The sequence below is a fragment of the Miniopterus schreibersii genome (genome assembly GCF_964146895.1).
Source record: "Miniopterus schreibersii genome assembly, chromosome: 10".
NCBI lineage: Eukaryota > Metazoa > Chordata > Mammalia > Chiroptera > Miniopteridae > Miniopterus > Miniopterus schreibersii.
The window spans coordinates 15,600,481-15,624,217 of record NC_138110.1 but is presented as its reverse complement, the minus strand read 5'-3'; the positions used below and the strand labels follow the sequence as shown (position 1 = coordinate 15,624,217).

At 40.0% G+C, this 23,737-nt stretch overlaps 1 protein-coding gene across 3 annotated transcripts in view; it reads left to right on the top strand.

The window, feature by feature from the left end:
- WDR7 (WD repeat domain 7) overlaps positions 1-23,737 on the top strand; it is a 271,518-nt gene that overhangs the window by 171,470 nt on the left and 76,311 nt on the right. For all 3 annotated transcript variants that reach the window (XM_081150203.1, XM_081150201.1, XM_081150202.1), the window contains 2 exons: positions 13,105-13,291; positions 23,506-23,623. In XM_081150203.1, the coding sequence (XP_081006329.1) occupies positions 13,105-13,291; positions 23,506-23,623 (305 nt within the window). The remainder of the gene's footprint in view (positions 1-13,104; positions 13,292-23,505; positions 23,624-23,737) is intronic.

The window sequence follows — 23,737 nt, the reverse complement described above, 5'->3', positions numbered from 1 at the left end:
GATGTATTTCAATTGCAACGTTAAACATAAAATGTGTTTGCAGATATAATCTTAAGTCTGAAATATGAAACAGTCTATTACTTTTAAATAAATATTCTACATAGTATAATGGGCAGAACAGAGGATTTCAAGTCAGGGAAACCTTATTCTGGCATTGCTAACAGTATAGCCTAGAATAAGTTACTTAAAGTTTCTGAGAAGCAGTTTTCCTCATCTTCAAATTTGAAACTAATATCACATTCCCCACAGAACTTTTTTCAGAATTGAATAAAATGGCACATGGAAAGGCCCCAGGGCACTACCTGCCACCTCCCAGGTAGTCAACAAATATAATTTTATTTTCTTCCCTCTTCCCATCCCTTCCCTTCATTCATTTACCTGTTTTTTTCTTACTGTTTGGTAAAATGCCTTTTATTATATATTTTTAAAGGACTGGAGTCCCAGTAGTTTCCCATTTTTATAAAAGTCCATCTTTGAAGTCTTAGTATAGTATACAAATAAATACCTGTGACTGAAGAAAATAAGGAAGAGTTTCTGTGTAAGTATATACAGAGGTGGGGGGGAGGGACATGTCAGGAGCCGACCCCGTGTTAGGCAGAGCGTGTGTGACATCATTTAATTCTATCAGCTCAGGAAGTAGGTCTCTTCTCCAGCTCCTTGTATCGCATTAGATGAGGGGACAAATACCCAGTTTAAGTTACCCAAGATCAAACTGGCATCAAGTTGTCGATTTGGGATTAGAATCCAATTCTTACTTCGTAGCCCTCTACTGCCGTCCACGGGCTTTCAGTCACTGGGGAGAGGAGGGTCGCTTTTGCCTCCTAACTAGAAGGGACGGGGCAGGTGTGGAGTGGGAACATACCCGAATCACCCAGAGGACTTGCTCAGGTTACACCCATGGCTCTCTGCTCCCGACCTGCCACAGTAAGACAGGGTTTGCCAATGTGTCATGTTCTTCAAGTATGTTGGGATAGAAACACAAGATTGAATGTATTGTCCTACGATACACTGCTTAGCTATGAAGTTATTATATAAATAACTGTATCAAATTAAATCCATACATGGATGTGAAGTCTTAAAAATACTTTGACAGTCTTATTTATTTTTCCTTATTGCTCCTAGACAGTTTAAAAGTATTTGGACATTTTTATATGCTCTGTGTGTAATATAAGAAGTAAATAATACTGTAGCCTGTCTTCCAGGTTATACTTGGCCACCAGTGACAGTAGAACAACAGGAAAAAAGCTTTCCTTATTTTAGTTTGCAGTGTGACTTCTATTGAAAATGAAGACTGGTTTATAGTACTTTGCAATCTAAATTTGATCATGTAAAAGAATTAATAAATGAAAATTAAGCCACACATAGCTGTTTTTCAAATTTAGTTCAAAGAAACTATATTGAGGGAAAATTTTTAAAATACATTAGAACCATACACTAGCCAATAAGGTGTGAGGCAGCTAATTACTTCCTGCCCCTTTCGAAATTACTCAGCCTGAAAAAGAAAGTGCGTATTGATTTACTGTATAGTAAACGTCCCAAGCCTCTCCTCTGACACCCAGACACGCACAGCACACATTCGCGCCAGTGGTGGCGAGGAACTGCGCGTCTAACCACTTCTTTCATCAAACTTGCGTAAGAACAAAAGTGCGGTGGAACGTTTCCCTCCCTTGTAAAAGAAAATAGCATAAAATTATGAAAATGTGTAAAATGAATGTCATCTTGAATTCATGATGTGTTTGCTTCAAAGCTCAAAAGAAAAACAAATATTTCAAAGGAAACATACATATTTCCTGATAGTGTAGTATCAGTTAATCTATAGGCATAGATTAGTATCAATTAACAGATTTATATGCATATGTAATATTAGTAGCAATGTCAAAACAGCTTACGTTTGATCTGTTGGGGGGAAACTTAATTATAAATATTATGCAAATTGCAATTGTGGTCTTCAGTATGGTTTTTTGCTTTATTTCAGGAATAGTCCACTAATCCAGAGAGTAGGCATTTTACTCATAAATGTTGCATTTTAACTCATGGATTCTGTCCTACCATTTGTGACTTTTCTGTAAGCATCTAACGTTTTTTTCAACATAGACTTTGCAATGCTAGTTTGGGTTGTCCTAAAGCCAAATCGGTAAAATTAGCAAGAAGTTTAAAAAAAACCCTGGAGCAAGCTGCTCTGAAGGATAATTTGTACTAATGTCAATATATATTTCAGAAGGGTAGTACTATGTGTATGTTTTTTGTCTTAAATGAATATAAATTATTATGTATGATTTTAATTGTGATCTTGGTTGCCTCTATAACCAAGATAGTCAGGAATTCATTGTATTATGGTAACTGGCCCTTTATTTTGAAGGGATCAGAGCATCCTTATTTGTAGAAGAAACGGAGTTTTGTAGTTGGAGTGACTTTTCCTTTGTCATGTCCTATGTTACTTACTATATTGCTATGTATGAGTTTTTAAAAAAATACATATACCCCCAAGTAATTCTTTGGAAATATGTTTGCCCTCTCTCTTTGATGTTAACATTTAGTCCCAAAAGAGCTCTGTTCCAGCTTTTCATGGAGCTTTGCTGATGGCTGTCTTGTAAACCCACCTACACCCTTTCATCCCAGAATTCTCGGTGCCGGCTTGGGGGCTCTGGAAGGCTGCAGTTTACAGCGAGTCCCCATTCACAGCCACCCCTGGGTTAGATAATGGACTGAGAGGTTAAGAGCGAGGATTTCAACAGCTCCAATCAGCAGGGCTTTTGCAGGGCTAATTACCTCTTTACTGCGCTGACTCTAATGTGACATGTTTATTGCCTTAACTAACAACTCATTAGCTTAGTTGATGTTTTTGTCAATATTAATTCGTTCATTTAAGCCGAGTCAAAGCTTAAACAAAGATGTCCAGACTGAGAAACGGGCAGCAGAGTGACTCTTGTTTGTTCATCTTTTTTTTTTCTTCCTCCTTACTCCACTTCAGTAAAATAAATGCGTAGAAAGGAAACATTTAGAGTGCTGGTATTGAGAATGTTGGTATTTGTCCATCTGCCTGCATGTAAAACAATTCTGAGTTTATGTTGCCTCTGGTTACTCTAGTCTCCATATCGCAGCTAACTTTTTAGTGTCCACTAAGGGTAAGTCCCTCCAGTCTTGCACTACTTACTATAAAGGTTTAACATTCAGTAGTTCCTTGTTCCAGTTGAATATTTTAGTGTGGTTATTAGAAAAGGGATCAAGTAATTTTTCATGTAATTTTAATCTCCACTAGACTACCTAGAAACTACTTGGTGATTTATTTTGTAATGATCACTACCTTACTTAGTCTGTGGGAATTATTTTAAAAGAAGGGGCAATTAGGAAGTTACCATTGAAACATTTGTGTTTTTTGTCATATTTTTGGTTAACATTAAATTTATGATATTTCTTGGAAAATGTCATTGTTTTGATTTCATGTATTTTTAATAATAATTAAATTCTAAAAGCTCTAGAGTAGTGCAAATTCATAAAATAACTGAGTATGAGCCTTCTGATTGAGTGGTAAGTCAGTTACTTTGGAGATGTAGTACATGCTGCATGGTGTACAGATGACCAGAAAGGGTTAAGATGCATTTCTATCAGAAGTGATCAGCTGCAGCTTAGGGGAGTTTCATCCCTGGAGAGGCCTGTCTGCCTTGAAGGCCAGAGACTCACTCTGGTTGGTTGGCTCCTGGAGGTGAACGGGCCCAGAGAAGGCTGATGGAAGCTATGCATAGAACATGGAATACTACTTTATTCATTTTCAGTGAGAAATACTATATCAGAGATACTCATTTATTTTGTTTCTCATTGTATATCTATAGAAGGATGCTAAATTATTGGTAGTCATAAGAATCAAAGTATAATGGTGTCCATTCTATAATAAATACTCTGACTATATTTACCTTCCCTTCTTTCCTTGGCTACCATTCTTTCCTCAATCTGTTTCAATCAGGCTTTTCTGCCTTTCACGCCACTGAAACCTTTCAATAAGATCATCAGTGACTTATGCATTGCCAAACCCAATAAGCAAGTCTTAGCCCTTGTCTCTGTCTCTTGATAGCATGTAATTCCAGCAATGTAGAAACTTGGAACTTTTCTTCCCTTGCTTTCTATGCCATTGCCCTCTCCTGTTTCTCCCACCTCGTTAGCCACCTGTACTCACTGTTGATGTTCCTCTTCTTTCCAACCTATGAAAGTTCTGCTGTACCTGCCCTCATTCTCCAGGGATCACCACCAGTCCCATGGCTTCAAGACCATCTGCACATAGCAACTCCACATGCCTCGTTCATTTCACTCAGGCCTTTGTTTAAATGTCACCTTCTACAGAGTCCTTCCCTCCCTGTCACTTTCGACACTCTAACTCTGCTTTATTTTTCTTCACAGGACTTAGTACTACTTGACATATATATTTGTGCATTTGATTTTTATGTCCCAGTTAGAATGTAAGCTTCATGAGAGCCGACTTGTTTATCCTGCACTTAAAACAGTGCCTGGTACACAGCCTGCACTAGTAAATATCAAATGAGTAAAAGGATCGCTCAACCAGTAGGTGCTAGAGCTGGAACTTAAACCCTCCTGTTCTACTGTCTCCTTCCCTCCCCACCTCCCGCTCATGTCATTCAATAATCCTACACCTTTTGAGAATAGGACATAGAAATGTTTGGACCACTCAACTAAAGATTTGGTAAATTAATGGATTTTTTCCTTTTTACCTCTTAGACATCATGAACTTCTGTTATTTTACTTTTTTATTGCTGCCCTCACACTGTCAAACAGCACTTTTTACCTTCCATAGGCCGAAAAAGACTATGTGCAGTAGATAACATTCTCTTGTTTGTTTATAGGAAGATAAGACTACCTCCAGTTTGAGTCTGCCATCCCAAATACATTAACTACCCAAAGCAAGATGAGAGTAAATTTCACTGTATATCACAACTTAGTTCATTTATAACTCAGAATAGAGCAGGAAAAAAATACTTTGAATAAAGGAGCTTTTCAATTTTATGCATTTCTCATTGTAGGACAAGAAACAGCTAATTACTTTGAATCGGGACTGTTTTGATTAAGCTAATATTAGATTAATGAGTTTTAAAATATCTTCATCAAATTAATTTCCTAATTTAACAAAGTTATTTTATGTGTTTTACTAAAAGAAAATGATGACTTGCCTTTTATGCCATGCAGGATGTTAGAAGTTTAAAAGCAGTTTTTAATAACTGCACTAATGCAAAACATCTAGTTGTAGAAATGTTTGTTAATTATTCTATGTCCATGAACAATGCACTCTGCATTGGAATTATTTTTAATCAGATTAAGTACCTGTATAAAGCAGAGGAATGGAATTCTAGACATCACTCTACCATCCTTGTTCTTTGATGGACATTAGCAAATGGAAAAGGGCTTCATTCTCTTGGTTACACTTTGAAATAAGTGGCCAATCATTATTAATTCATTTTGCACTCATTGTAATGGCATAAATCATCATAAATTCGTTTGGTTTAAAGTGCATAGAATATGTTCTCCCTCAGGAATTTCCTTGTAATTGAGCTATTAATTAATGTATTTTTTAATATGACCTTTTTTCCCTTCTCTACTATTTAGAGCCAAGGATGGTTAGTGGCCATTTCTTTATTCATAATTTTCTTTTAAATATGAGGAACAAGTTTGTCTTAACTATCCTAGGCCGGACCAACGCCCAAGAAAATGCTTATATATATCCCCTGTCGCAGTTCAGCAGTAATAATCATCAGTGATCTCTGAGAGCTCTTTGGGAAATTCTCTGAAATTCTATGATTTTATAATATTTCTAGTAAGAGAATTTCATTCTCCCTTGATAAATATGGTTTGACTATGGCTTCTGTTTTAATTTCTAATTCTTTTTAAAAAAATATATCTTTATTAATTTCAGAGAGAAGACGGGAGAGGGAAAGAGAAAGAGAGAGATATCAATGGTGAGAGAGTCATTGATCGGCTGCCTCCTGCACGCCCCCCACTGGGGATCGAGCCCGCAACCCGGGCATGTGCCCTGACCGGGAATCAAACCAAGATCTCCCGTATCCTAGGTCAATGCTCAACCACTGAGCTATGCTCGACCGGGCTATTTTCTAATTCTTATCATTGCTCTCTATGGCCATGGTTTTCGGTGAGCGTTGGCTGCCCTAAAGGCCAAGTTCCCTTGCCTTCAGCAAGGAGCCCTGCGCAGTCAAGGTCCCCGGTCCCTGTGTGATGCACTCTTTGCTCTGCATCTTTCCCCTCCAACCTCTTCCGCTCTCCAGGGCCTGTTCCTTCTTCCCAGCTGCTTAGAGAAACTGCCTGTGAGGTGTCCATGGGTTCCTGTGGGGGTTCATGCTTCAAAGGAAGCATCCTGGGAGGGGAAACTTAGCCCTCCCTACCCCCCCAAAAAAGGAAATAAAATTAAAAATGGACAGCTGGAGAAAAATGTTAAAATGTCACTGATTTTGTACGACATTTTAAGTGAATTTTTCTTATTTAGTGCTTTTTTTACGCAAATAGAAACTGGGTAAAAAAATACCTGATTCATGTTCAGATCATGGACATATCATGTTAGTAGGATCTGTAGTTGTATGGAAATAAAGGTTTGAGTTAGTTTTAAAGGTGTTCTGGTTAGTGGCTATAACTGGCAGTTGGCTCTGAGTATATGTGTGTTTTCAGTGAGTAAAAGAAGTCTAAAGTGTTATTTATCATCAAATGAATGATACTGAAAATAACACCCGATACCAAGACTAGAAATATCTAACTATAGTTCTTTATTTTTAACAGTGTTTTCATATACTAGGCATTCAGTAAATGTAGGGTACATTATGTGGTAAGCCTATGCTTTGTAATAAGGACAAATAAATACTCCAGAAAACAAATTAATTATTACCTGGTTAGTAGCCCTTGTGTGTGTGTGAGTAATGGCCTGTATAGCAATCTTCTAAAAGGGCTGCTCATTATAACCAGCCAGATACTACAAATTTTTTTTAAATTGATGTTTTTTATTGGCCAGTTTATGATTGGACAACAATCATCTTAACAAAGCAAAACAACAGTTTGTGTGTGTATGTGTGTGTATATATACTTAGTCACAGTATAACACTGTCAGTCTTTTGACCACTATTTATATGGGCTTTGTTTTGCTATCTCTGTCCCAGTCCTCTTCTCATCTTTTGCATTTTGCTGTCACAGCAAAGAGTAAATATTTTCTTGCAGCTTTGCTCTTTTGTAGCACTTTTAAAAACAGCAGGATTGAAGTTGGAACACACACACAAAAAGCTTGAGATAAAATAGCACTAAAATATGAGCTACTGTTATCACTCTTGACTGCATGACAACAGAATTAGTCTCTCAGCTGCCAGAGGGCCTAAGTTAATTGTGATTTATCCAAGGCTGGATTTTTGTGCTTTCTGCTTTTTAAAGGGTTTCGTTTTGATTTGTTTTCCAGTGTTCTGAGGCTGTCTGCATTTTGGTAGTTCATTTGGACATTTGACTAGATTACAGGGGTTGTGGTGATGGAGGGCCTGCTACTCGCCAAGTTCCCACTACAAAGCTGCCAGAGTATCTGTACTACTCAGCTGCCTTACAGTTAAGAAAGACCAATCTGGTAACTTGACCTTGAATACGGTCCCAGGTTGACTTGAATAATGTTGAACTTCACCCTGTAACAAGTTGAGTTAGGAGCCTCTTGGCAGTCTCTGTCATGAGCCAGTGAGAGCAGGATAATTATAGTGGGAGAAGGTACCCTTATAGTTCCTTGGGACAGTAAATGTGTTATAAATAGCAGTTGTTTCCAAGCTTTTCAATGTCATGGGCCAGTAAAATTTCCAAAAATAAGATGTGAGGGTATTTAGCAGTGTTTTAAATTTTTTATGTTGCTGAGTACAAACATTAAAAAAAATACTCTTCATTTTATTAAAAAAAAAACTTTTATTCACCAAAAAAGTAGTAAGAAAATAACCTTAGAATAAGCACTCCTTTAAGTTGAATAAATTTAGGTTTATGAAAAGGACTTATTATTACATTGTTTATACTTTTATCATTTCACTATACAACCATGGAAATTTTGCCATGGGCAAAGTATTTGGCAGGCTCTTGGATGTTTCTGATCTGTGTATAATTTTTTGACTGTGCCAAGTGTATATAGCATAACGTAATTTTTAGTATTTGCCAAAGCAACAATATATATTAAGTACTTACAGACTATAAGGCATTGTGCTAAGCCTATGACAAACATAAAAGTATTTTTTAAAATTTTCATATGTCCTAGGGAACTTTATTAGCAGATGGGAAAAGGTAATAAAATAAAATGAAAATAAAGGAATAAAATTAGCTTTAGACAATAGAACAAATTCCAAGATATGCTTTACTGTTGTTTGCTAAATGTATGGGAGGTAATTGCTACATTAATAATAATAATTTCATTCTAACATAAGCAGGAAAGATGTGACAGAAATTTCTACCTACCTGTGCAATACCATTCTCCCCTTCCCTGTGAACAAAACCTCAGTTGTTTTGAAGATGGCTGTGCACCCAGCTAACAAACTGCATTTCCCACCCTTCCTTGAAACGAGGGGAATTATTACATGATGTGATACTGGCCGATGAAATATAATCAGATTTAAAAAGGGGCTTGACTTACCTGGCACATGACCTCTTCCTGCCTGGAAGGTGGACGCAGTGCTGGATGTGCAGTGAACAATTTTGTGACCATGATGCAACTAAGTTACAGCCAAGGCGATTAGAGGAACTTGGTATGGTTATATTTAGGTGTTGAACCAGTTATAGCAACCTTCTCATTGTATGAGAAAAGATAAAACATATAATTTATTTAATCTGTTTTGCAGACACTGGTAACTGCAGCTTCAATTATTTGATAATTCAGATGAAGGAAGAGCTTGATTATAAAGGATATACTTTTGAATCCGTAGTTGGGTCGAGTGTCATGAATAAAACATCACTGTAAAGTGTACTGGTTATGACTCTTACCCAGGCCTACAGCTAGCCACTTGCCTACTATGGTTCTCAGTTATCTTATCCAAAACATAGGAATAGATCAGATTTTTCTAAAGTCCTTTTAATTAGAAAATTCTATAATTCTATTTAATCCATTTGGCTAGGGATAAGTGGATCACAATTAAAAAGACAGTAGGGCTTGTCTGTTTCTAATCACAAGACAACCTGAGTATTGATTTCTAAAATGAAAATCTGATCTTACCCCTTTGTGATCAGGCTCTAAGAGCCTGTCCTGCCTCACGTCTCATCATCTTTGCCCTCTCTCCCCCTTGCCCACTGTCTCAAACCCTTTTCCCCCACCAGTATGTTCAGCCATGGTGACCCTTGTGGAATCCCTTAGTTCTGCTATATTCTTGCTCATTTCCTGGTCTTTAGACATGCAAGTCTCTCTGCCTGGAGTGTTTTCTTTCCATGCTCCTCTCTTTGAGAGGCCAGCTTCTTTAGGTTTTGGTATAGAGTCACCTTTCCCTGGAAGCCTTCTCATACCCCTAAGATGGGGTTAAGGGCCTCTATTAAATTCTGTCTTGATAACTTGTGCTTATAAATATAACACTGTTCATACATAGTATATTCAAATTACCTGGTTGCTCACCTGTGTCTGAACTAGGATGAATTTCCTTGAGGCAAAGAACTTACCCCCTTTTGTTTCCCCAGCACTTAGTACAACATAGCAATACTCTGTGAAGAGTCATTATATGAATCTTTGGATGAATAGATTGGGACCAGATTGTGGGAAGCCTTGAATGAATGTCAGGCCACTTTCTTGAATTTTTAATACTGCCACTGGAGAGCTTTTATGAAGGAATTAGTTATGATGGGGGATGATAGCATCTTTGCCCACCTTGCTTACTCCGTGAGGCACTGTGGAATAATGGGGCATTTACGTAAAATAAGTCAATTTTTACTTCTGTACAATGTTAGATTCCATCCTATACAGGTTCAGTCTTTATTGGGTAACCAAAGACTTAAGAAAATTCTGACAGATAAAGTTCAAATTAATAAAACTCTCCAGTCATGAGACTTTTTCTCTCTGTAGGGAAGCGACTGTCATTACCTTCATTTTGGCTTTTTCATCGCCTGGTCCATTTTGCAGAACACCTGCATCATATGGAATTATAAGTTAAACTGACCCTAAATTAGAGAATATAAGTTGAGAAAAGCATAAATATATCTATCCCTTTTTATTATCATACCAGCATCTCTTAAAGGTTGATTCCTTAGTATCAGCAGGAAGAACATGTGATCAGGAAGTTCGAAGTCTTAGGCTTCCTAGGTTATTCCTTCAGAACATCAGTGTCATAAATGCCCATAGCATTAAAGTCGTAAGGTTCCTATTAACAAGGCTAGAAACCAAAAGGTAAACTTGAAAAATCCTCTTCATCTTCTATTTTTTACATGTTTTCTTTGGAAGAAGTTGTGAGAGACAGATGTGGAATTGTAACATTTGTATGTCGTTATAATTCCAAAACAGAACATTGTAGAAAAGCATCATATTTTCCTAGTAGATTGAAAATGTGTGTTTAAATAGGCATTTTTCACTCCACTTCTCTCGATGTCCCACACCTGGCCTGCCAGACTGTGGGTGTGAGACCTTTACTGTCTGTTACCTAGAGACTTTGAGGAGAATAAAGGAGAGATGTGGGAGGAGAGTTTTCCTGGAAGTGACTTGGAGGGAGAGGTGGCGGTGCTGCTGGGGCCTGTCTTTCCTGCTGACCTGCGCACCCTCTCTGTGAGGGTGCGTCACACTTGGCCATGGCCATGGCAGGGCCAGGGCTCTTTTGGAGAACCCTGACTATTTTTCCCCTTCCTGCCATCTCATTGGAGGGCAATGATCGCATCCCCTAGGCTGTCCTTTCCTCTTTGTCAGGAAAATGATGGAAAATATCCAGAAATTGACCACTTATTGTTTATTATTGCTCTCTGGAAAAAATTGTCAGAGTGGTGAGGAAGCTGCCTCTAGAGTTCACACCACAGAGAAACCAGCCAGTCCTGAGTATTGCCAGAGTGCTCCCACCTGACAGGAATACAGACCTGGTCGAGTGCAGTTAAGGAAAATGATGATAGAAATGCTATAAAACGTTGTACTTAGGAAACTTGACTTCCCCTCTGCAATATTACTTACCCAGGAAACACGCCAGGGAGCCCTAGCCCTTAGATTGGACGCCTGCTCTGAGCAGCGGTGGAGGCTTCTCTGCAGCTCCTGCGACTTTCTGGAAGTAAAGAATAAACAAAGTGGTAGATTTCCTGACATTTGAAATATTATTCTGACAAACTGGGGCAGGGAGCTGTGTTAGAAATGTACATGCTGTAAAGGCAGATCTAATTTAAACTTTAGTTCCATAATGTGTGCAGAGCTCTGTGCTTGGTGGTGTGGGAGATGCAAAGTTATATGAAACACAGTTTCTACCCTCAGGGAGCTAGTAAACGAGCTGAGGAAAAGGGAAATGCACAGAAGTACTTATATTTAAAAATCTCCTGGGGTAAAGGCCACATACGTGCTGGCAGAAAATGGCCAACAATGGATGGATCACTCTTTTTAAGGAGTTTATAATTTTGCGATCGACAAAACTTGAAGCTTTCCGTGTTACATTTACATGGCTGAGCAGGAGAATGAAATTTACAGATGCAGGCATGAATGAAGTGTGCATTGGGGGCTGTTTCCCAAGGAGGCTTTCCTTATGGGTACCTTTCTAGTTTACTGCAGACGTTGTTAACACAAGGTCCGTGACCTCCTGAACATTTTTGTGCAGAATTTGGTAGATCGGTACACATAGGTAGTTTCCTGGGGAAGGACTGATGGCTTTCAGCAGATCCTTGGATGGTTCTGTGCCCGAGAGGTTCAGGTCTACTGATCTGCAGACTGCAGTCAGACTCCTGTCCTGGCTCGGCGGTGCCCTTCACCTCTCTTCACCTGCATTTAGGTCCATTCTCACTTAACAGTGAGTCGGCTATAACATAAGTGTTTTTCTTTGTTGACTGCATTAAAGTTTATATGTCACATTCTTAATTTTGAATCAGACCAGTTCAACTTTTTCATCATGAGCCCTGACTGCCGGTTATTGACATTCATTTCCCACTTGGGCGCTTCAAGAGAGGTAGCTATTATTACCCCCATTTTACAGACAGGGAAACTGAGGCTCATGGAGTGCCTTCCTAAGCCTACCCCCTAGTAAGTTATGAAACTGTGGTTCATTCTCTGTCTTAAATATGAAGCCCATGCTCCCCTATCCAATATACTATTCTATGATTTATAAACTGTTCCATCTCTTCCCCTCAAAAAACAAACAAACAAAAAACCTCTTCTAAATTGCAGTTTGCTCTTCACAGTCCACAAACACAGTCATGTTTTTCTTTTTGAAGTGTCACAATGCCTTTTGAAGTGGATAGGCTTTTGCAGCTTAATCGCCACTAGGCACATGTATACAAACTGTCAGCCTTATCTTCACCAGAAAGCAGGACACGTTAATTAAAATCTAGATCATTTCAACAGATTTAAATGTCACATAGAGCTGTTTCTAATGTAACCAACTTGCATGAAGAATTTCTTGCACACCTGACAGCATCGTACTCAATCAGAACACAGAAGGTGGAGGGGACACTTTTTCACGCACCCGCTCCATCCCTCCATCCCTCACCCGGTGGGTGAACATGGTCTGTAATGAGATGTGTCACCGGTGGGAAGTGTTTGACACATGAACTCTGTTAGATGCAGAAGAAAGGTGAAGAAATACCATATTCCATCATTTGAAGCCATCTCCATTTTGCAGAATGCCTAGTAGGGAGAAACACTGGAAGTTTAGGATCACTGATATGTGTTGAAATCATGTATACTTATATGTAATTTTTATGGAATTAAAACACTTCAGAACATGGTATAAGATATTGTAACTTAAGTTATTCCTCTAAACTACGTGGCTGAGCATACTGTAAACTCGAGATCTTTTATCATCTTATTGTTCAAAACCCTTTTCCAGTTAAAAAAGAAAGAAACCCAAAGTGGTTTATATTTTAAAATACGCTTCAAAGAAAACATCACAAAAGTAAAATTACTTTATTGCTCTGCCTTTTATTTTGTAATTTTAGGCAAGGCACTGACGTTTCTTCTGCTCCAGCCACCAAGCCCCAAACTTCCTCCGCATAGTACTATCCGGAGAACAGCCATCGACCTGATCGGACGCGGGTTCACAGTGTGGGAGCCATACATGGATGTGTCTGCTGTCCTGATGGGGCTGCTGGAACTCTGTGCTGATGCTGAGAAGCAGCTTGCCAAGTATGTGCTCAATTCCAGTTAATTTAACTGGCTTTTGTTTCGTTGTCATCGATTACTCTTTATAAATTATGTTTTTAATAGAAAAATAAACAAATGTCTCAATATGTGAAATTTTGGATATGGACAGTGAAAGGGAAGGGTGTTCCTGTAATTTTAACACCATTAGGATTTAGTGTGGAGCCAATGAATGATCAGTCAGTACCAGTTCTAAAATTATTTATTGTGATTACTAGCTAATAATAGTATTAGCATATCATTTATAAAGAAAATTTTATACACACACACACTTGCCCAAAATGTTTTACTGATAGAATATGTATGTGGCCAAATAGTTTGGGGAATTATTTCTTTACACTCGTTTTAATTTTTAAATCAACTTTATTGAGGTTCTGTTTGCACACAGTGAAAGACCAGTCCTAGGAGGTTGCAGTGATCCAGGAAAGCAATGATGAGAGCAGTGGAATAGGAAGATGAGCTGAGGGCATTGCCAAAATGAAATAAATGGAAACACTTGGTGACCGGTGGCTGGGCGTTGGGGGATTGGTGTTGACTTGAGAACTCATCCTCCTGATTCCTGGAGGAAGCCTTTTCTGTGTGTGGTGTAGTGTGCATAACATGAAACTTGCCACGATACTCATCTTAAAGTGTGTAATTCTGTGACATTTAGTACATTCACAAGGTTGTGCAGCCATCACCGCTATCAAATTCCCAGTAGTGGTCACTCAAAATGGAACCTCCTTACCCATTAAGTAATTACTACCCCCCCCCCCCCCAGTTCCTGGCAGTCACTAATGTTTTTATGAATTTGCCTATTCTGAATATTTCATTTAAGTGGAATAATGCGATATGTGGCCTGTTGTGTCTGGCTTCTTTCACTTACCATGTTTCCAAGGTTCGTTTATGTTGTAGCATGTTTCAGCACTTCCTTTTTATAGTTGGATAATATTCCCTCCTTGGCCCCACTACATTTTGTTTTTATCCATTTGCCTGTTGATGGGCATTTTGGTTGTTTCCACCTCCTGGCTGTTGTGAGCAGTGCTGCCATGAACACGCATACACAGGTATTTGTTTGAATACCTATTTTCATTTATCTTGGGTAAATACCTAAACTGGAATTGTTGAGTCATGGTCATTCCATGTTTAACATATTATTGAGGAGCCTGTTTTCCACAGTGGCTGCACCATTTCACACCCCTACCAGCAATGTGCAAGAGCTCCATTTTCTCTGCACCCTCAGCAACACTTATTTTCTGGTTATGAGTGTGAATTCCTCCTAGAGGTAGAAATTCTTGAACTGCCCCGTGACACCTTTCTTAATGTAAATGGGATCACCTCTTTGATTTTTCTCAATGATTAGAATTTCCTTTTTATCATTGTTAATCTTTAACAAAACACTAGCGTTCCCTGCCCTGTTTCTTGGTTGCCTCTCTCATGCCCCACAGTTCTCTTCTGTCCCAACGTGCTTTGGGCCGTAGTCTCTCGGACGGCCGCTCTACACTCAGAAAGTGGAGACCAGAGAAACAAGTGAGGGCTAGAGCTGAAGGCGTGGCTTTGTCTACAGATGGACACTCCCAGCGCCAAATCCCAAAATAGATTAGCAGGAGGAAGGTATTTATTTCAAACATAGGCAGCTGTCCTCCCCTGTCACCTCATGTCTCCTTGCTCCTAAACTTCACCTCGCTGTCTCCCTAGTTCTGTGCCCTTCAGCAGATTACTCCGCCTCCCTGCCTCAGCTCTGTCTACAAGAGGGGCTAACTGAAGTACCTGCCTCAGAAGGCTGCTGTGAAATAAGTCTATATTTGCAAAGTGCTTAGAAGAGTATTAGCGAATATGAAGAGATGGAACGGATGTTACCTGTGTGGTGGTAGCACAGCGCTGATGCCGTTGCCCTTGTCATTGTCCTAGTGGTCAGTAGACCAGGAGCTGCCCATTTCTAGAATGAACAGTTGGACATGATGGTGGCCAGGATAGTTTATGGATACCGAAGGTCGGGAAGTTCTCGATTGACTTTAAGGGTTAGGGGGGAATGTGAGCCCATGAGCTTGCAGCAATAGTAAGAGGCATCTGGGCTTTGTTCAGAGCCCCAGAGTGTATTTCCAGTCTTTGCCCTCTCCTGGCGGCAGTTGCCACGGGCAGCTTCCAGAGAGTCCAGTGTCGCTGCTGTGACCACAGCTCCCCAGGTATCTTAGGAAGCCTTTAACGTTTTCTGATTGTCTAAAATTTTACTTTGACATAGTATTTTAAATTATTTTCAAATCTGATCTAAACACAGTTTCAACAGTATCCACTCTTGTTTTGTAGCCTGGGAAGAGAAATGATGGTTTTTTATTTTAGGTGTGTTATTATTTTGTTTTTAAATGAATTTACATGACACTTGTATCAGCAGATAGAAAGATGCACTTGTGTTTTATCTACATGTAGTATGTCTGCAGACACAAATACTGTAGTTTTCAGTAGGTAATTTACACCTTGCTAATATCCTTTTCTGTCATGAAGATTAGTATGACTGTGTATATGCCGCTCTGAATAAATGAATGCATCAGCATTTAGCCTTGAGGAGTTCAATGTGATTTTCATCGTGATAAATTGCATAATAAGCAAGAAAATGTTTGCTTATTAATCTGTAACAAGATTTAGATTGAAAATGGCCTATTCCACCCGTGACACACTCGGCCCAGGCTGCAGAAGGCTGAGCCTGGAGAAAGGGAGCGGGGCGTGTGCGGGGCTCCCGCGCGTCTCACGCTCACGGTGCCCTCCCGCCGCCCCCCTGCCTACTTCACTGCGGGCACTGATGACGGTGCTCCGCCGCCTGCTTCTGACTGCGATGTTAAGCCCGCTTCATTAAGAAGCTCATGCTCTGTAAAATTTCAGTTCATGTTTATTGAAAAAGAAAACACGCAGGCAGTGGCTCCCTCCTTCCCATTCTTGTGAGTTTATGAGGGACGGGGCGTGAGGGACGGGCCTGCTACCTGGCCTGGAGAATGCCTCTTATGGCAGCTTCCCTCTTCCTTCCTCCTGTATATCAGCATCCTCTCTCAGAGGAGACTCCTGGGAGGTCTGCAAAAACTGCGTATGGCTCAAGATGAAGCAGGTGTTTTCCAGAATTTATAATGCCTTTATTTTAGAAATATGACTTGGAATTTTACATCTTTGAAATCAAAATCTCACCAGGTATTTTCTCATGTTTTCAAATATTTTGCCAAATTTTAAGCTATGTTTATTAATTAAGCAAGCATTTCTTGAGTAGCTAATGTGGAGAAGGGACAATGTTAGATAGTATACATAGCTGTAAAGTTGCAGAAAACAAAGACCCTGTCTCCAAGGCACTGCAGTCTTCTAGGAAAGCTGAGATCCACCTGGAGAGAGCAGGATACGAAGGGAGGAGAGGAAAAGGCCCAGACGTCCGGAGCATGGGGAGAGATGGACAGCTGGGTGGTCCGGAAGGGAAGTGGGCAAAGAGGAGTTTCACATGGACCTTTCATTTGGATGATTATGAGGAGAGGAGGGGAAGGACAAGGGCACGCAGAAGGACAGAGATGGGCCAACATAGGTGTGCCCCAAAGATGCTGAATTGTGAAAGTAATGTTGCTTTTAAAGAATTTTACCCATTAATTCCTTGGAGAGCTTAAACTGTGGGATGCTCCCATTTAAACTCGAGCACAATTTCCTTCCCAGTTACCTCTGGGGAATAGGATTAGCGTCAGAGAGAACATTGGTTTTACCTTTTACTTTATAAAAAGAGTGCTAGTGAGTTTTCCCCTTCCTTGAGCACCTGCTGCATACCTAGCAGTGTGCAGGGAAATGGATAGGGAACGCAGTCCTCTCGTTGAATACTTGCCACCTGTGAGATTTTGTGCTACACACTCCACAAGTGTTCCCATCTACACAGAGGGAAACTCAAGAAATGGGCTTTACCACCCCCATCTTGCAGATGAGAAAAATGTGAATCTTGTCTGTCGTTCACAGCAACACTGTGGTTGCTGAAAATGATGGGGTTCAAACCCGGGCCTCACTGACTCCAACAGCCATGCTTCTAACTCTGGGCCACCTGCATTCAAAATCTAACACCCACAGAGTTACAGACCAACCAAGTACTATATTAAAAGCAGCCTAATAAAAGGATGGAGAGTGGTCAGCTCAGAATTTTCAGTGTACTTTCAGATTTTAAATATATATTTAATGAAATAATTTCCATCAAGAATGTTGTGCCTTCTACAAGTTAAAGGCCTATTTAAATATCAGGTAGGCTTCTTGACTGCCTATTTAAATATCAGGTAGGCTTCTGTATTATGCCAAATATTGAGTAGCTAATGTATAAGAATAAATATTATTCTTATTTATTCATAACTGTCAAGTAATTGACATGCAATACACATTTTAATAAGGCAATAGAATATTAGAGATTAAAATCTTCTTCAACAACATCTTATCCAATACCCTCAATATGCTATTAAGTAAAAATAAGGTTTAGAGAGATGAAACAACTTGTCCGAGGTCATGGTGGTACTATGAGAGCTATGACGATGACCTAGGTCTCCCTACTCCCTTTGCTGTGCCCATACCTTATGACTATGCCACCCTTTCTATGGCAGGTGACCCACAGGAAGAATCAGATGTGAGGGATTTTTTTAAATGAATCATTATGGGCAGCTTATTCATGATGAACCATTTAATTCAAAATAGAGGCTACACTTCATTGAAAGCATAGGTTTAGTCATCCCTTGCTAGTTGTAGGAAAAATAGAAAAATGTAGTATTATGTTTTGTTTTTTTAAAAAAATATATCTTTATTGATTTCAGAGAGAGGAAGGGAGAGGGAGAGGAAGAGAGAGAGAGAAACATCAACGATGAGAGAGTCATCATTGATCGGCTGCCTCCTGCACACTCCCAACTGGGGATCGAGCCCACAACCCTGGGCATGTGCCCTTACTGGGAATCAAACCTTGATCTCCTGGATCCTAGGTCGATGCTCAACTGCTAAGCCACGCCCCGTCATTATGTTTTTTACGAATCCATAAATTTGTTAGATCAGCACAGTTATGCACATATTAATGAAATGTTAAAAAAAAAAAAAAAGAAGAAGACAATCCTCCTTTATAAAGGAGCTGAACAATCCTTGTGCTTTGGAAGGCTAGACTTACATTGATATGTGTTGTGGTCTGTGATTTTGGTTCCATTTTCCTAGTTCATGCTGCAGGACCCTTACCCTGAAAGGGAACAGCAGAGCAGTGCTGGCCCTGGCTGCTGAAGGTGGCCAGTCTCTCACTTCACACGGCCATGACTGAGGGATCTTAACATATACCCAGGACCATTGCTTTTCCGGAATACTCAGTTTGCCAAGCAGTAAGAGAGAAACATGTACTCTCTGGAAGCTACTCATGGTTTGGTAACACACACATAAGCACTGTATGTTAGAAAGATTCCCTCTGAACTACATAGAGTTGGAGAAAATTTGGCTTTGAACTCTTTATAAAAAGAATATAAATACCAACTGGGAATAGAGAACAGAAACATCATATAAATACTAAGGTGCTTTAAATTCTATATTCAAATGGTTTTTCCTACTCACATGACATTTATTTTTAATAGAAAGTTTATAATCTGAGGAAACTACTGAACTGAATCATGTCAACATAGTTTTATTCGTTGTGAATGTGTATAGCACATAGGAAATAGGTCTGAGAGATAGCACTGGTGGGAGGAATTGCCATCTTTGAGTTTAAGAAATTAATGTCACCTACGAATTAGCAAATTGAGGTCGAATGTGACAAGAGGAATTGAAGATTCCTTATTACATGAAAAATAATTGTTAGCACACCTGCTTTACCAGGAAGGGGCAAGCTGGAATTCCCAGGTGTTATGTAATTAAGTATGCATTTTCAAAGTAATGTCAGTGTGTGTCTTCCATGGGGAGTGTTTTCAGTGTTCTGTTGCTGTTTGTACTGGTCAGCTCGGGCTGCCGTAACAAAATACTTTAGACTTGATGACTTGAACAAAAGATTTGTTTCTCATTGTTCTGGAGGCTTGGAAGTCTCACATCAGGATGCTGGCAAGGCGGATTTCACTCTGAGGACTCCTCTTGGCTCCTGGGTGCCTACGTGGTTGTTGTGTCCTCACATGGCTTCTTTGTGCTCATGGCTGGGAAGAGAGAGACCCAGCGGGCTCTCTGGTGTCTCTTATAAGGACACTAATTTCATCATGAGGGCCCCACCCTCATGGCCTCATTTATCCCCAGTTACCTCCCAAAGGCCCATCTCTAAATACCATCACAGCTTGGGTTAGGGTTTCATAATATGAAATTTAAGGGGGACCCAAGTATTTAATGCATAACTCTGTTGACTGTGATTTGTGAGCCATTCAATGGAAGTTTAAGTGGTTTTTTCCCCTGAATATTCCCTTACAGTATTCCTTAATTTGACAGATGGGGAAGCCTGACAGTTGTAGACGGTGACATTTAACTGAAGTGGTCTTATATGTAACTTTTAAAATGCTTTTACCACAATGGAATAAGGATCAGAACAGGATTAATGAGCAGTCATGCAAGGAATGAGCGCAGCCAGGGTGGACCATTTTTCTATTCATGTTTTTATTTCTAATATCTATCATCTCGAGTATTTCATATTGGATGTGTATACTGAAATGCTGAGTAAAATAGAGAGTGTGTCATGTCATATTCTTTTAGAATAAAGACTGAAACCAAAGGCCCACCTTATAAACCTGTGTAACAAATGATATGCATAACAGCCCGATAAGCAGAACCCGATGAAGAGTGAGTTCTGCATCTACATGCAGATCGCAGAATAAGGCAGACACCCCTTTAGTTTCAAACCTCTGATAATATGATCCTTCCTCATTAGTTAGAATCCCACATTGAAATATATCACTTGGATGCACTCTTGACTTTAAAGATAACTACATGCAGAATTAGACGGTGCCTGCTGGGACTACCAGATCAATTACTTTGACTTCATTGCCTGGTCAATTCAGTCAAATAACTGGCTTAAGTGATTTTTTTCCTGCAGAATTTGCCAGGTAACTTCATCTAGTGCATAACTATTGAGCTACCACTTTGTCCAGGGCCTGTACTGGGCACTTTATGGGGAGAAACAGGATTAGAAGGCATGGTCCCAGTCAGTACAGAGTTCGTAATACAAAGCTAATTCATAATGTCTGCAGGATGGGAGTCAGGGCTAATGGCCCAGAATAAGCAGGTCTTGGTAGTGGTTGTTTTTGTTTCAACAGAAGGTAATTGAGTGCTATTGCAGTGGCAGAATATCATGTGGGCTTCCAGGAGAATTGATCAAAAGGGAGGGAAGGGGGAAGGGGAGAAGCAATGGCAAAATACTGCACTAGAAATAGGAACGGAATTTTAAGGACCAACTTTGAAATTAGCCTGCCTCAGAGCTTTGGTTGAAATACTGAGTTCTGAATTAGTGAAACTGGATTATGGAGGGCCTAGACTCTAGGCTTGGGGTATGTCCACGGGCGTATATGGCCCTCGGAATCATTTGGTCTGGCCCTGCCAAGCCCTCGCCAAAGAGAAGCAATTCCAGCCATCATATTAGGGGTGAGTTAATGAAATGTTTGACCAGAAGGCTATTTTTAAGTTAAAAATTGTGTATGGCCCTCGAATGATGTTACAAATATCCGAATGGCCCTTTGCAAAAAAAAAGGTTCCCCACTCTATGCCCGAGTCTCACTTCAAGGAGTTTAAGATTTTTCTTAGAAGCAGTAGGAGCCACTGGAGGTGTTTAAGCAGGTTAACCATGAAATACAGTTGGTGCACTTGGAAGGTTGCCCTGGTAGTGGCGCATTTATTAGACCATAGAGGAGAGAGACAGGGTTTGTCTTCTTCCCTGAACTGTGCCTTGGCAACTCCTTTCCTTTATCACACTCACAATCCTCCCACTTTTACACTGTGGGTGCTCTAAAGGTCACTGCAGAGCCCTGACCTCAGAACAATGGATCTGTCCACACTGCAGGCCTGCCCCCAGACTGACAGATGCTGATGGTGGGGTAACCAGATGCACACATTGGTGCCTCCACTACATGTCCGCCGTTCCAGCTTCCACTGAATTCAGTGGGCAATACTTATAACTTAGGTCTTTGGTTCACCTCCTTCCCCATTTTTCTATAGCTTCTCTTCTATAATACCATCAATCCCCTCCGCCCTTTATTTTCTCCAAAGTTCAGCTATCCCAAAGACATTCACGACTACCTTTGCCCCTCACAGATCTTCTCTGGACCTGATTTCTCCATGACATACTGATATCACTCACCTTGTAGGGCTGTCTGGGGGCAGATACAAGACGACATGCAATAGCCGCACCAAAGCCTGACTTCAAACCCAGACCGTGGGTTCCATATCCAGCTTCTTTCCTCTGAATCCTCCTTCCAGATGTGGGACAGGCTGCCCAGGAGACAGGCGCTCCTTTCCTGTGGCTCACTGCTCAGCAGGGATGCTGCTAAGGGATCATTTCCAACTCCAATATTCTTTGATTTTTATTGATCTTATGAAATTTGACTTAGGTTTGTTCAGATTATTCAATTCATGTATCATTTTTGTTTGTTTCAGCCTGTCAGTATTATCAACACCCATTCGTTTGCATTGATGAGAAAAGGAAACATAGAATATCTGAACAGTTTAATGAGCATTTGAATGCCTTACGAGTTGACTTAAAATATGACCTAAACTTTACAATTATTAGGCATTCTAGCCCCAGCACTACTCACGAAGTAAACATTTCTTCTGCTGAATTCTCAGTGTTAAAGTTTAATCCAGAGAAGAAACTCGCCAAGCCACCCGCCTTGCTTTCCTGCTGACCCTCTTTCCAGCCCCTACTGGGACTGCTGGCGTCAGGATCTCCCGTGGGGGTGACGCGCCCCCCAGTGCATGCCTTCTGTTTATTGTTCAGTATGTGTTTTTCCTCCCAGCTCACATCTTTCTTTTCAGTGGTAAACATCAGAGAAACACTCTCATCCTCTCTCTTCTGAGGTCCTGCTTTGACAGTTATATTCCCAAAGACTTAAGCAGCATAACAGCCACAAAGAAATTATAAGTAGAATTTTCTATTATCAACTTACTTTCTCTTAACAGTGATGAGGATGCCTACATGAGGCATCTTTATTTTCAACTAATACTCAAAATAGTGATTCGTAGATCAGTTATAGAAATACCGATCAACTTTTTGAGAATTTTTAGTAAACACAATCCAGTTTATACAGGCAGCACACAGACGTATTTAATTAGAGCAGGACACCTCTTCTTATAACTTCCCATGGGTATATAAATATAAAAATTATCTAACTGTAACTGGAGGAAGAAACTATCATTGGGCCTCTTACTGAGGAACAAAATGCACCTTCTATACAGTTGATGTGTGGATCACACGCTGCACTTCAGTTACAAGTCAGTGCTTGTCTCAGTGGTCTATGTAAAGGAAGCTTGGAAACTGTACTATCATTTGTACATTTTAGGGATGGCAAAGGAACATAAACATATCACTGTCCTATCAGGACATTCTCACAGTTTGGAAAGGTTTATTTTATCATGTACATATTCTTCTGGATAGCCCGGACAGTGACAGGCTGTCAGTTACTGTGATTTTTTTCATTGTATTAAATAACTACTGGCAGAGCATGCTGATGCTTAGTGGATTGGTTTTAAAAGTATTAAGCGGGGGATTAAATTAGCTGTACTAAGGATATTCTAAACTACAAATAGTATACAAGCAAAAGTAATTTTGTCATTCTCAGTTCTTGTGATAATTTTAAGGACAGGAGTGAATTTTGCTCCCTTTCAGATAGGTGGTCGCAAATATAGCCTTGTAATGCGGCCTTATAAACAGATTACCTTTCATTTTTTTAAGGAAAAAAATTGGAAGATTCCCAGCAAAGTGTTTGTCCTTGCTCTTATTCTGCGCTTTGTGATACGTATTCAGTGCTAGTTCTTGATAATTTGTTAACAAGGCGTTTGTAACACTTTGGACAGATGCACATACTGTTTTCAATCTTCACGGTTAATTATGCGATTTTGTATCTGATGCCAGAACACCCTGACTCCTAATCACTGCTCATTGTTGCAAGTCCATTATATTCTAACTGTTTGAGTGCTCCCATTGACCTTGAACTGACATTATAAGCTGTGTCTAATCTTTTCAGTCTATATTTCTAATGCTGCTTTTCTTTTTCCCCTTTTTTCTGATCCCTGTTTAGCATCACAATGGGGCTGCCTCTGAGCCCCGCAGCTGACTCCGCCCGCTCGGCCCGGCATGCCCTCTCTCTCATTGCCACGGCCAGACCACCCGCCTTCATCACCACCATAGCCAAAGAGGTGAGCGGAGCTTCAGAGCTCCATCCTCGCATTTAGAGGAATTACTGGAGATTGTGAGCTGTGCGCCCGTAACCACAAATAATCCTTCCAGTTTGTTCTAAAACAATGCGAGTT